This window comes from Protopterus annectens, chromosome 3.part1, assembly GCF_019279795.1.
Source record: "Protopterus annectens isolate FY-2018-M chromosome 3.part1, PAN1.0, whole genome shotgun sequence".
NCBI classification, from domain to species: Eukaryota; Metazoa; Chordata; order Ceratodontiformes; family Protopteridae; genus Protopterus; species Protopterus annectens.
This window is the reverse complement of record NC_056732.1, coordinates 206,313,152-206,327,977: the sequence shown is the minus strand read 5'-3', so window position 1 is coordinate 206,327,977 and position 14,826 is coordinate 206,313,152. Positions and strand designations below refer to the sequence as shown.

Genomic DNA, 14,826 nt, shown 5'->3' with positions numbered 1-14,826 from the left:
AACAGGAGGTTTCAAAGCTCCTAGAAAAAGAGCCGTCCAGACTGTGCCAGCAGACCAGGTAGGATCCGCGTCTACTCCAGATTCTTTTTGGTCCCCAAAAGGACGGGAGATTGGAGACCAATATTAGACCTGAGCAATCTGAACAGATTTGTCAAGAAGGCAAGATTTCGGATGGTCACGCTTCAGTCCATTCTGCCCTTTCTGGGCAAGGACAACTGGATGTGCTCTATAGACCTTCAGGATGCGTACTATCACATAAAGATTCACAGACGCTCCAGAAGGTTTCTCCGCTTTCGCTAGGGACCAGTCATTACCAATTCAGAGCCCTGCCCTTTGGCCTCACTTCAGCCCCCAGAGTGTTTACCAAATGCATGGCAGTGGTCACAGCTCATTTGAGACGTCGAGGATTCCAGGTGTTTCCCTATTTGGACGACTGGCTCCTCTCCGCCACCACCAAGTGTCAGCTTCTTCAGTCCAGAGACTACACTCTACAGCTTTGCAGGAGTTTGGGAATTTCAGTAAACTTCGAAAAATCTTCTCTGCTGCCTTGCCAATCTATCACCTTTATAGGCGCAGAATTAAACACTGTCAAAATGTTAGCCAGACTAACAGATCAAAGAATTCTGGACATCCAAAAATTTGTTCAGCTTCTTTTGCAAAGCAACAAGATCAAAGCCAGATTTATACTGAAGGTTCTAGGTCTTATGGCTGTGGCCATTGTTCTTCTACCTCTGGCTCGCTTCCACATGCGTCTTCTGCAGTGGATGCTATTCACGCAGTGGTCGTACCACAGTCTCCCGATGAGGCACGAAATCTTGGTAACACAGTCGTGCCGAGCTCATCTGAACTGGTGGATATCTTCCCCTCTTCTTCATCAGGGCCGACCCTTTATTCCCCCTCCTCCAGTTGCCACAGTCACTACGGATGCCTCTCTGATCGGGTGGGGGGGGCTTTATCAGGGCAGGATGGTCCACAGGACGTGGCAACCCATAGAATACCATCTGCACATAAATGTCCTGGAGATGAGAGCAGTGCTTTTAACGTTGCAAGCCCTCAACGACTTTCTTCCCACGGGGACTATTGCAGTACAGACGGACAACATGTCCGTAGTCTGGTACATCAACAATCAGGGCGGGACCAGGTCCTATCCGTTATGTCGAGAAGCTCTCAGACTTTGGCAGTGGGCGATCTCTTCTCAGCGGTTCCTGATAGCAACGCACATCCCCGGCAGGTCCAACCTATTAGCGGACAGGCTGAGCAGATCCATTCTGATGCCTCACGAGTGGTCTCTCAATCAATCTGTAGTGGATCAGATTTTTCTGAAGTGGGGCACTCCTTGTTGCGATCTTTTTGCTACTCCTCAAAACAAGTGCCCCGATTTCTTCACTCTCTTTCCCCTTCCAGGCCAACCTCTGAGAGACTCTCTAACCCAGGATTGGCCCCGGGGACTTCTGTACGCTTTTCCTCCTTTTCCCTTGATTCCACAAGTCATTCAGAAAGCCACTGTTTTGAGAGCCAAGTTGATCCTCATTGCCCCATATTGGCCTCGACAAATTTGGTTTCCGTCCCTGCATCGTCACCTTCTGGTGCAGCCCTGGCATCTGGACCCAGTTCCGGATCTCTTGATCCATCAATCGGGTCAGCAGCACCGGGCCATTCATTCTCTCAACCTCACTGCTTGGTTGCTCCACTTCCTACCCTAGCCAGGCTACCGATGATTTCGGACTCAGTCAGAGACATTTTAGTCTCTTCCTTAAAGTCGTCCACTAGGACTGTTTATGCTAGCAAGTGGCGACGTTTTTCTATTTGGGAGAATTCCAGAAATATTGACCCCTTTACTGCTCCTGTACATTCGGTTTTAGATTTCCTGGCGGAGGTTTTTCATTCAGGATCCTCGTCATCTACAGTCAAAGTACAACTGGCTGCTATTTCTAAGTATCATGTTGGCCTGCATGACAATAACATTATGTCTCATAGGTTGTGCAAGGCCTTTCTGAGAGGAGTTTTCCTCCTAAAACCACCTATAAAGCATCCTCCTCCGCAATGGGATCTAAACTTAATGTTGGCATCCTTGATACTTCCTCCCTTCGAACCGTCTGCTTCATTTTCTTTGAAGTTATTGACCTGGAAAACTATATTTTTACTGGCTGTCACTTCTGCAAGAAGGGTTTCCGAAATTCAAGCTCTCTGCATTCGTTCCCTTATTTGGTTTTTCATAAGGACAGGGTATCATTAAGAACTAACCCTTCCTTTCTCCCCAAAGTCGTATCTCAAACCAACATTAACCAATCTATAGACCTTCCAGTCTTTTTCCCAAACTATTCTGACAGAGCTGAACAGAAACTGCATTTTTTGGATGTCCATCGTCAGCTCAGGTACTATTTGCATAGAACTAAACAATTCAGAAAATCGGACCAATTATTTGTCTCCTATGCAGAAAACAGAATAGGTCTTCCAGTATCTAAAGTGACCTTATCCAGATGGTTGACTTCCACTATTTCCTATGTGTACTCTCTCAGGGGCAAACAGCTATCTTCTAAGCCTAAAGCACACTCTACCAGGAGTCTGTCCACTTCTGCAGCTTTTCAGGATAGACTACCCATTGATACCATTTGTGCAGCAGCTACTTGGGCTACACCCCATACCTTTGTCTCTCATTACAAGTTGGACTTGGCCTCCAGAGATGGGGCCAGTTTTGGTTCCACAGTTCTCAAGAGTCTGTTCCATTGAGCCACCCGGGATACAGGTGCTAGGGACGCTGTCCCATCCAGCAAGAATGAAGGCGAGATTGACAACTTAACATTTAGAAGTTATGTACCTACCATAACGTTCCATGTTAGTTGTCTTCTCTTGCCTTCTTTCTTGCGTCCCTCCCTCCTTCCCCCTGGCCTGGACAGATCTTGGAGAGTTCCTATTAGATTGTTTCCTCTGGTACGTTGTTAGGAGGATTTCTTTTAGGAACCATTGTTCCTAATTCTGTTAGGATAGTCTTTAGCAAGGTTAGTTAGCTGCCAAACGAGATCTGAGGTAGTTCCACCTTGCATCATGGGATATAGGGTTGCCTCGAGCTGGTAAAAGGAGTTCTCGAGCTAAAGCAAGTGCCGAGTCGGAGCCGAGGATCGGCTCCGAACCCATCCAGCAAGAAAGAAGGCGAGAGAAGACAACTAACATGGAACGTTATGGTAGGTACATAACTTCTAATTTCTAACTAAAGGTGTGGCTGTAGATGCTTTGGTGGTGGCATCTGCTACCCAGCAAGATGTAGCAGAGGCTTCGACGTCCATCCATCCTCCTAATAAGGAGTCTAGGGGCATGGATCGGTACGGAAAGCGCACCCTAAGTTCAGCGGCCTTTATATTAAGGTCCTTGAACTACCTTACGCACTTTACTAGATTTCAGAGGGATCTGATTAAAGAACTATCCGATACCCTCTTGGGTAACCTGCCTGAGGAGCTGGCCCAGATGGTTGGCTCTCAGCTGGCTACATTGTCGTCCATTTCAAACTCGTCCATGAGGCTCATTTCTTATGCGGCCGAAGGGGCGAGGAGAGCGGCGGGTACAGGCATTGCTGTACGGAGACAAGCCTGGCTCTGCCTGTGTCATTTCGCGGAGGCCTTTAAGTCTTCCTTTGCCGACGCCTTTGATGGGTCCTCCTGTTTGGACCCAAGGTAAAGGACACACTGACCCGCTGTGAACAGGAGCGTAAGACTCTGACTGTAAGGGCACGATTTTCCACTCCCTTTCGGCCTTATCCCAAGGCTAAAAGAGGAGGGAAAATGTGGTTCCATAGATCTCAGAAGCCTTACCCCTCTCAGCAGGAGGATCCCCCTTCCAGAGGCAGGGGAGGGGGAAATTCTTCCGGAAGGCGCCGTCCCAGAGGCGGCAGAGGCCCTCGCAACACTGGAGACCGCGAGTCCTTTCGTGGCTCTTCAGCCTTTCACAGTCCCTGAGGGATTGCCCGACTGTGCAGCTCCGGAGCCAGTCGGGGGTCATTTCTCGAAGCACCTAAAAGCCTGGGAAGGTATCACCCAGGACTGATGGGTGCTTCGAATTATCGCCGGAGGTTACACCATCCCTTTCTCTCATTCCCCACCTCAGTCCAAAAAAATCCCGGACCTGCCACCCAGTCAACGGGATACTGCAGCCTCAGAAGTTTCAAAGCTGCTGCAAAAAGGAGTCATCCAACCGGTCCCCGCAGACCAGATCGGATTAGGGACTTACTCAAGATTCTTTTTGGTGCCAAAAAAGACCGGGGACTTGAGGCCCATTTTGGACCTCAGCATTCTAAATTCTAAACCATTCAGTCAGAAAGTCCAAGTTCCGAATGGTCACCCTACAAACCATTCTCCCATTGCTGGAGAGAGGTGTTTGGATGTGCTCCATAGATCTCAAGGACGCTTATTACCATATCATGGTACATCAAGCGTCCAGGAGACATATGCGCTTCAGCCTAGGAGGCAGTCATTTTCAGTTCCGCGCGCTGCCCTTTGGTCTCACCACAGCCCCCAGGGAGTTCACCAAGTGCTTGGCAGTCGTGACTGCTCACCTGAGAAGTCTAGGATTCCAGGTGTTTCCGTATCTAGACGACTGGCTCCTAACTGCCACCTCCAAGCATCTACTACTGCGGAGCCTACAAGCCACTATATCACTGGGCAGTTCCCTTGGAATCACCTTCAATTGGCCAAAGTCTGTGTTGCTGCCATCTCAACGAATAAGATTCATAGGGGTAGAGATAGACTCAAACCGAATGCGGGTCTATCTACCTACAGACAGAATACAAACCATACAGACTCAAGTTCGAGCCTTACTTCCCAGGTCCAAAGCCCCAGCCAGAATGGTCCTGCAGCTATTGGGGTCCATGTCCGCCACGGTTCTTCTAGTCCCCTTGGCAAGGTTGCACATGAGAATTCTCCAGTGGCTTCTTTCAGCTCAGTGGTCCTTTCAGGAACTCCCTCTCAGTCACCTCATATGGATCACGGAAACATGCAAACAGGACCTTCGCTGGTGGCTAGTGCCCTCCAATTTGGATCAGGGACGACCCTTTGTTCCACCTCCTCCTGCGGCCACTTTGACCACGGACGCCTCCCAGATTGGGGGGGGGGGCATTCCCTGGACAGGTCAGTCCAAGGCAAATGGCACCCGGAAGAGACCCTACTTCATATCAACATCCTAGAAATGAGGGCAGTACTTCTGTCCCTTCAAGCCCTTCACGATTATCTCCCTCAGGGCGTAATTGCCGTTCACTCAGACAACATGTCAGTTGTCTGGTATCTGAACAAACAGGGAGGGACCAGATCCTATCCTCTTTGCAGAGAAGCCATGAGAGTTTGGGAATGGGCAGTCTCGACCAAACGCTTTCTAGTGGCTACTCATATCCCGGGCAAGTCCAATGTGATAGCCGACAGACTGAGCAGAACCATCCTCTCTCCTCACGAATGGTCTCTGAACATGACAGTTGCAAGTCAGATTTTCAGCAAATGGGGAGTTCCGTGTTGCGACCTCTTCGCGACTCCACTAAATGCGAAGTGCAAAGAATTCTTCTCTCTAACCCCGGCTCCGGGGAAGAGCCCCATGGACGCACTAGTCTGTCCTTGGCCCACCGGCTTGCTTTATGCCTTCCCTCCAGTTCCTCTCCTTCCCAGGGTGATCCAAAAGGCATCTCTCTTGGGGAGCAAAATGATCTTAGTTGCTCCTTACTGGCCTCGTCAAGTATGGTTTCCCTACCTTCGGAAATGTGCTCTGGAAGGTCCATGGTTCCTGGATCAGATCCCAGACCTTTTGGTTCATCAGTCGGGACTATTCCACCAGTCCCTGCACACCTTAAAATTGATGGCTTGGCTCCTCCTCTTCCGACTATAGTCAGGAGTCATACATTGGATCCAGAGGTTGCACACATATTATCTTCGGCCCATAAGTCTGCTACAAAGAAACTGTATTCTAGCAAATGGAAAAGATTTGCTATTTGGGCTCAACTCTGGGGCCTGGACCCCATCTCTATTCCCGTGGCAGAAGTACTAAAATTTTTAACTTCTCTTTTCAATCAAGGCTCTTCAGTCTCTACCATCAAGGTCCAATTGGCAGCGATTTCCAATTTTCACGAATCCATAAACCCACCTTTAATGAGCAACAGATTGTGTAAGACCTTCTTGAAAGGTGCTGCTCTGTTAAGACCTCCGATTTCTCATCCTGCACCTCCATGGGATCTCGATGTGGTGTTACGCGCCATAACTTCCTCCCCCTTTGAACCGGCGGCTACATGTGATCTAAAGTTTCTATCATGGAAGACTGCTTTTCTGGTGGCGATTACTTCTGCCAGAAGAGTTTCAGAGCTTCAAGCTTTGTCAGTAAAACCCCCGTACTTGGTTTTTCACAAAGACAGAGTATCTCTCAGGCCAAATCCTTCCTTTGTCCCTAAAGTTTGTTCCAGTTTCTGCTTACAACAATCGTTAGAATTTCCAGTCTTTTTTCCAAAAAATTCTAACAAAGCGGAATTCATATTCCACAAACTAGATGTCCACAGGCAGTTGCGTTTTTATTTAGACAGGACCAAACAAACAAGGAAAACAGATCAGTTGTTTGTATCCTTTGCAGACAATAAATTGGGCAAAGCTGTCACAAAGGTCACTATTGCCAAATGGATCAGGGACTGTATTACCCAAGCTTATTTCTATTCTAACAAAGAGCTTACCACCTCTGTCAAAGCTCATTCTACAAGGGCTATGGCTACTTCAATAGCATTTCATTCTAAGCTTGCCATTAGTGACATTTGTGCTGCAGGTACATGGTCTTCCCCGCACACTTTCATTTCCCACTACAAATTGGATGTGGCATCTAGAGGACGAGCTTCATTTGGTTCCACAGTGCTCAGGAGTGTTTTCCAATGAGCCACCCAGGATTTAGGTGCTAGGGACGCTGTCCCATCAGTACAGAATGTAGGCGAGATAGGATCACATAACATCTTTTAGTTATGTACTTACCATAACTTTAGATGTTTAGGATCCATCTCGCCTACATTCCTAATAACCCACCCTCCTTCCCCCTTCCTTGGAGATCAGAGGATATCAGAAGGCCCGAATCCTGTTGTTTCATCTTGAAACATCTAACAATGTTATATAAACAAGTTGTGCATGTGTGCATGAATGCGGACAAACAAGATCTGGGGGATTAGTGGTGGTGCATCCTGGGATAAGAAATAGCTCAGCCAATAAGAGGCCTCGCTCTATAGCATAGCGTGCCGAGTCGGAGCCGAGGGATCGGCTCCGAGCCCATCAGTACAGAATGTAGGCGAGATGGATCCCAAACATCTAAAGTTATGGTAAGTACATAACTAAAAGTTAATCAGCATACAGATTTGTACCTGTTTTTCATGGGCCTTGTTCAGATTTTTGATGATTCCAGGTTGAGAGGTATGCTAGCGGGACTAACCTGGTCCTTAAGGAATTAATTAAATAGATGCGTACATAAAAATAAAATAAGTTGGAATATTTATGGCTGCTGTTCACGTGAAACAAAGTTTGAGTTGCAAAGTTCTCAACTGTCCCTGATTTTGCATCATATTTTTGGTCTACTATTCATAATGTTTGCGGTTTCTGGCAAATTAAGGACTGCAGTCACTAAATAATGATAGACATTTGGGTTCCAGACTTCATTATCCTTCAAGTAATGCATGCTAATGAAAGACTGTTCTAGCAGCTTTTTAAGTACGTAAGAGAAATCTGTCTCATTTGGGGCCTTTTTCCCTAGTTATGTTTTTGCTTTGTCCCAGAGTCTTGCACTTAAAGGTTGAGAGGTATAATTTTGAGATGTACACAACAAAGTGGCTAAAAGTGTGTGTGAGGGTGGGGGCTCTCAATGGGTGGAAGTAACTGTGATGCCCCACCACTGGCCCAGTAGTCCAGGAGCACTGGGAGGATGAAAGTACACACACAGTAAAGTGCAATTTTCCTTAAGAGCACACAGAGACCACAGTCAGTCTGGGGCTGGTTTCTCCCGCTTTCTCCAGATCCCCAATAAGACTCCTCACTGGCATGCTATAGAGTTGAGATCTCAGCTGAGTGGTCAAACCAAGACCCTCCAGCACCTCTGTCCAACCAGTGCTTTGTGCTCCTGCCCAAGTAGCTGACACACACACACACACACCTTGGAAAGGCTGGCACAGGTTTACTAGCTATGCCCCCTTTTGTCCAGACTATAAGGTAGTTATTACTGCCACCAGACAACTCTTTATCAGCTAGTTTATGGCCCTTAACAAAGGGTGTCCAATCTTACTGTGTAATGTTACTATTAATCCAAATGGTAGTTAGACTAAGAGCAAGACTATTAGGAGTGGCCCACAGTATCACCAAAAATATGCAAGTACTCTCAGAACTTAAATATGTCTCACCAATATCGACACAATGATAGGTTTAAATATATTTAATAATAAATAATAAAAGAACAAGAAAATCCACAGTAAATCACATTTACATTAGAGTTCAAAATCACAGGAAATATTTAAAACAACATTGCAGCCTCTCTCTCAGAGAGTGCTTAAATTAATATCCCAAATATTGCTGCTGGGATACTTGCAGAATGGCATCATTTCTTGTCATTCTGACTTCAGTTCCCAGGCTCACAACCATTGATGCAGCTGTAGCATTTAGCATTTACCTGTGAAAACACATAGACCTCAGATATTTTTGCAAATGGTGGCAGTAGTAAAATAATTTACATTCCTCTACATTTAAAGGCAATACAAAAAAACTTTCTAATACAGACATTCTGTCTCCTGTTGACTGAAACTGAAAGATAACATCTTTTTATTATGTGGTTATAAAGTAATTTAAGTTTTCAGCTATTCTCCTGAAATTAACCTCCTCTGTTTGTCTCCCCTGTTAAAATATGTACATGTAAACAGCCATACTAGTGCATATACATTTCTGCTCAGTACTTTACAAAATATCTCTTCGACTTCAGCACACAAGTATGCACAAAACCATCTTGTATTACATACAGCTCCAATACATTTGCAACGCAAGCATATGAATCATGTTGCCATTCACAAGTGACACATAGCCATTTATAAAATTCCAGATAGGTGGGTTGGCAGCATCTCCTTCTGTCACACTTCTATATAAATCATATTAATATTCACAAATGACATATAATTATTTACAATATTCCAGCTAGCTGGGCTGGCAGTATCTCTTTTCATGACAGTACTTAACTTTTTTTGGCTCAGTTTAAACAGTCTGGTTTTGCTGGAGTAGTTTGCACTTGTGTGAAATTAGTTGGAGTACTGTGTTTAGTGTGAAGCAAACTTGAAATACATTGTGTCCATGATTTAATTTTATCATCTGATATCTGAAGTGTACAGAGTCAGCAATGGATCTATAATTGCTGGGTATGGGGTCTTTCTGTGATTGAGAATGGCTGACTAACCTAACTCATGATAATTTTAAACAGTCGTTATTCTGATTTTTCATGGTTAGACTAAATTTTTGTAAAACAAGTTATAATAGTTGACCATGACCTACATGTTGCAGTCCTGGATTTGATCAGGTTGGCCGAGGACCTTATTTCTTTAGTCAGAGGCAGGAAACCCCCCTCTCTTGAATCTTCCCCCCCGGTAAAAAGAAGAGAGACCCTACACTGGAGACTTTTTCAGAAACCCCTGATTTAGATGAAAATTCTGATCACGAGGACTCTGTCCTTGAAGAAGAACCCTTCCTTACCTCCTTTGAGGATTATGATTCAGAAGAGGTGTTGCCTTCTGCTTCACCCCCTGAGGATAGTACCACTGGGGAGACACTGCATGCTATGAGAAGGTTTTTCCAGTGGTAGGCACAGGAGTACCCCCAAGCAAAAAAGAGGATGGAGTTCCTTGATCTCCCTCAACATAAACCCTTGGCTATCCCTCTATTTTTGGAAGTGGTATAAGATGTCTTTATGGAATCATGTCTCAATCCAGACTCTCTTCCCCCAGCCCTTTGTAAACCATACCGGTTTTACAGGGTACTGGACTTGCATAAATTCCTTTTTAAGAACCCCTGTGCTGACCTAGAGTTTTTCACCCTAGGCCCAAAAGGAGTTAGGGCCAGTACTTCAAAAAACACCACTACTACCTACAGATAAAGGAAGCAGGGCCCTTGACAGATTTGGGAAGAAGGTTTTACGCATCTACTCTGGACACGAGGGCCCCTCAAATTGTCAATTTCATTTGATAAAACACCAACAGAGTATTTTGGAAAAAATGAAGCAAAAGATTTCTTCCCTGAAGGATAAGAACATCTCCATGAAATTGCTGGATCTCTGTCATTCCAGTTCCCAGGTAGCTAGGCACTCCTTGCACTTCAGATATGATGCCCTAAAGGCATCTTCCCATGCAGCTGTCTCGGGCTCGGTCATCAAAAGGCATGCTTGGCTTAGGGAGCAGACACTACCGGAGTATGTCAAATCTGGGCTGCTAGATGCACCCCTGGATAAGGACTTCCTTTTCGGACCAAAGGCTCAGGCTATGTTAAAAAAAGATGGAGGATAAAGCAAAATCCATGCAAATGGTCAAGGACTTCCTCCAAGTGCAATCTCCTTGGTTCACTAGGAAGTTTCCTACTAAGCTTTGGTCCTTTCCCACCCAATCAAAACCCAGTCAGAGGAAAACCCGAAGGAAATGGCCTCACAGGCAGCAATAGCAATTGCACAGAGCAAGACACCCAAGCCAGGGAGTTCTAGGCCACAGAGCCTTCGCAGAGATCAGCAGTGCCTCACCACACTCCCTGCCCCCCGACCTCCTCCACCCCCAACCCCGAACAAGATAGGATGAAGACTTTCGAAAACTGGGCCCTAATCACCTCCGACAGTAGTTTTGGATCATTAAGGTAAATCCAAAAGAACATGAGCATTTGATATATATATATATATATATATATATATATATATATACACAAAAAAATTGAAAAAAATTGTCTGTGGAGGGGGTATGATTTGAAGAAAAAAACCAGCCGAGCCTAAGAGCATACTTAATTTGTCACTGTGAGTATAAAAATAAAGGTTAGAAATAAAACTTAGCAAAGCAAGGTTTAATTGCAGTTTTTACGGTCATCCTTATGAATTTGTTCATACAAAATTGAAAACTGTGCCCTACTTGTTTTGTGACATCAGATTATATTTTTGACTTCATCTTAGCCTTATCTGATTTTAGTAAAAGGAGTTGCACAGATTTTGCATACCTCTGTATTATGCTGATATTCTGTGCCTGACTGTCTTATAATGTAGTGCTTCACACTTGTACTCCACCTGGAAACTGTCATTTTTATGTCTGCTGTACATAGTAGGTAGCAAATGAAAAGAAAACTGTGGTTTGTTGATGTACTGTTCTCATAAAGGCACTCTGTTTTTTTTTTCTGTTTTGCATAGGTGGATAAGCAGCTAAATTAAGGCCGGGTTATCATTCACAAATTGAAGAAATTACTTTTATGAACTTTCTCAATATGCTTGTATGGTTGTAATTTGTAAGTGTGAATGCCCTTTTTCCTTTGTATTGCTGGCTACCGGCAGATCTCTGTGAGATTCACAATATAGCCGGGTCTATGAATCTGCCGTTTCCCCACTGTTGCATGATCTCAAAGTTATATAAAATTAGCAGGGGGTCCCCTTGCATAAAAATGCTGTTTTTTAATTATTATTGTTTTATGATTTGATCTAAAAAAAAAAAAGTCGGTCTTTTTAACTTTCTGTTTTGAGCATTCACTATTTTATGACAGACACTTTTGTATATACCCTTCATCTACTGCTGTAATTGTTTATCCTACTTTGTTGTAGGAGGAAGGCTATGAGTGGGGAACTGCCAGCATACTTGACGCTTTGCCTGGAATTAACATACATCAAAGGAGGTTAGCAGTGGCAGCTATGAGATGGAGGAAGACCTTGCAGAAAAAGAGAGAGGATGGAGATGATTCTGAGGTAATACATTAGATACAATATGCCTGTTGCTGATACAGAAATGCCTGATCATACATAATGTTCAGAGCTGTAGTATGCACTCTCTGGAAATTGAAGACTGTGATCATATATCTGTCCCTGGTACCACTTGTACTGTTTATGGCAACACCTTAACGTTTGTAGAAGAATTTTGTGAAAGGCGTCATCCCTTAGAATACAAAAAGAGTTTTGTACATTATTATGATAGAACTGTTTACAAAAAAGAGTTTTGTACATTATTATGATAGAACTGTTTACTACATCACAGTGAGGGATCGATGTCTGGGAGGGAAAGATGATATTAAAAATTGTACCCAAATGGAGTGTGTCTTACTATATCCTTTGGGTGAGATGTAGAGTATTTTTTTTCCTGAAAGGATAATATGCGTTCAGGAGGAACTATTGGACATTGTTCATGAAAGATAAATGTGTTCCATACTGGCATACTTGAAATGGATTACCCAACAAAGCCATTTGTCTTTCTTTTGAAACATACAAAGAAATGTACTGAATCTTTTTTAAGTAGCAGGGGTGGCACCCTCTAGGGCAAGGTTTGGCATGATTAGTAGAGAAGAGCTAAGTAGTTCACAAAATGCCAGCGTCGTCTGTGTTTGCATTCTATTCTTCATGAAGTCTCACTTCTGTGGAATTCCTGCAGCAGGTGCTTATTTGCAAGATTGTTCCCTATCCAGTCATTTCAACCAAAACAGTTATTTCATTACACACATTCAAAAGAGCCAGTCCGTCTGTGGCCTTCATAGTAGACCCCTGCACCTTTGTTAAAGGTGGTGTTAGTTGACACTATTTCCATTTCCTTCCTGCTGCTGTCACTATTTATATCATATGTTCTTCGTGTTTCACTGTTGCAGTCATCACATTTGGGTTATCTGCCTGCAGGTAGCCCTCAGCCGGCCTGAATATCAGTCTTGGGATTTATGCGTCGGATGCTGTCGCTTCTTCCAGGATGTCAGGTCGTCAGGGGTGTAAAACATCCAGCCGATGCCATTACATCAGTCTTCCTTGCCGTGCGGTGCCCAAAGCAGAAGCTGTTCGCAAGCGCCAGTCGGCCAACTCCTGAAATTTTCATTTTCGAGTTTCAGACCTGAAGTCTTCAAAAAGATAAGTACCCCGTTGGGGATCCTTTTTTCTTGCTTTAACCGATGTCAGAAAAAATTAATAATTGTCTTGCCTGTGGAAAGCAAATACCTCATAGAGATTTTCATTCTTACTGTGTCACCTGTTTAGGTCCAGACCACGACATCCCTCGCTGTCGGTTTTGGGCCTTGTTCAGCACCCGAAATATTTGTCATCGGACTATTTTTGTACTTTCTTTCTAAATCTCCGTGCTCCGAAATGACTTCATTAAGCCATTCTGGGAACCACAGAAGTAATGGAACAGGCAACACACTGGACTCTTGAAATACACTCTGTTTAATGAAGCACTCCAAAAGCAAATAAAACAAACAGTCGAAGTATAAAGCGCTTTTCGTCTGTTAAATGTTTCCAGACTTCTTCAGATACAATTCATTTAATAAAGTAGTTCCTTATAAATCATTAAAAACTGCATCACATGACTGTTAGACCAGAATTAACCCACCCTATTCCACACTCTTGCAATAGTTAGGTAGTGTGAATTACTAAAAAAAACTCAAGCTTATTTACATACACATGTATGTCTTAGGTAGATGTTCTTCATGTTTCACTGTTGCAGTCATTACATTTGGGTAATCTGCTGGCAGGTTGCCCTCAGTCGGCCTGAATAACAAAGTCTTGGGTCCTGTGTTGGTTGCTGTCTCCTCTTCCATGACATCAGGTCATCAGGGGTATAAAACATGCAGTCAATGCCATTTTATTCAGTCTTTCTTGCCGCGCGGTGCCTGAAGCAGAAGCAGTTCGCAAGTGCCGGTCGGCCGACTCCTGAAATTTTCACATTCGAGTTTCAGAACCGAAGTCTTCAAACTAAAGCTAAGTACCCCGTTGGGGAAACTTTTTCTTGCTCCTTACCGATGTCAGTAAAAGTTAATAATTGCGTTACTTGTGGGAAGCAAATACCTCATAAGGATTTTCATTCGTACTGTATTCCTTGCCTAGGCCCAGATCATAACGTGCCTTGCTGTCGGTTTTGTGCTATATTTAACCAACCAACTATTGAGCGTCGGTATATTTTTGCTTATAAATATTTTGGATCAAGATTTAATTATCCTGAAATGTCACTGGTTAGTAATCCGACTACCGGAGTTCACAAAAAGTGCAAAGAAAAAGACAGAGACAGACCGTCGAGGTCCAAAACCGATGACAAAGCTTCTCCTAAGCCAGTCACCGGTTCGCAGATACTCAGTGAGGCTGTTTCGCAGCCCCTGATACCTGCTACTTCTGAGTCACAGGCTTCTACTGAGACCCATTCGGAGTCCAGTATGCTGCGAGATTCTCAGAGTATTGAACCCACAGATGTCTCTCCCTTGGATGGGTCCGGAGCCGCTGTGCAGGCACCGGCTTCTGATGGTGTTTTCAGGCCTCAACATTTTTATATTAAACCGATGCCAGCCTCAAAATCAAGATCAAAAACATCTTCTATGTCTAAAAAAACAACGCATGAGCCACGTGCTCAGGCCCCGATGCCTAGAAAACAGACGATCAAAATGGCTGAGGACTTAATTCTCTTGATCAGGGGTTCCCAACCCCCCCCCTGCTAAAGACGCCTAGGCAAGGCACTGATTATGAATCTTCAGATCAGGTTTCCATTTCTTCCGATTCCTCTTCTGATCCGGAATTTTCTATCCCACCCTATGAGGATTCAGATGCAGAAGAATCCATCCCATCTGCATCTCCTCCTGAGGATTACTCTTTTGGAGAAACTTTGCATACTTT

General features: G+C 44.4%; 1 protein-coding gene across 1 annotated transcript in view; it reads left to right on the top strand.

The window, feature by feature from the left end:
• Positions 1–14,826, top strand: part of TOPBP1 (DNA topoisomerase II binding protein 1) — a 1,495,804-nt gene that overhangs the window by 1,143,060 nt on the left and 337,918 nt on the right. Inside the window, exon 20 of the mRNA XM_044066718.1 lies at positions 11,800–11,940. Coding sequence (XP_043922653.1) covers positions 11,800–11,940 — 141 coding nt within the window. The remainder of the gene's footprint in view (positions 1–11,799; positions 11,941–14,826) is intronic.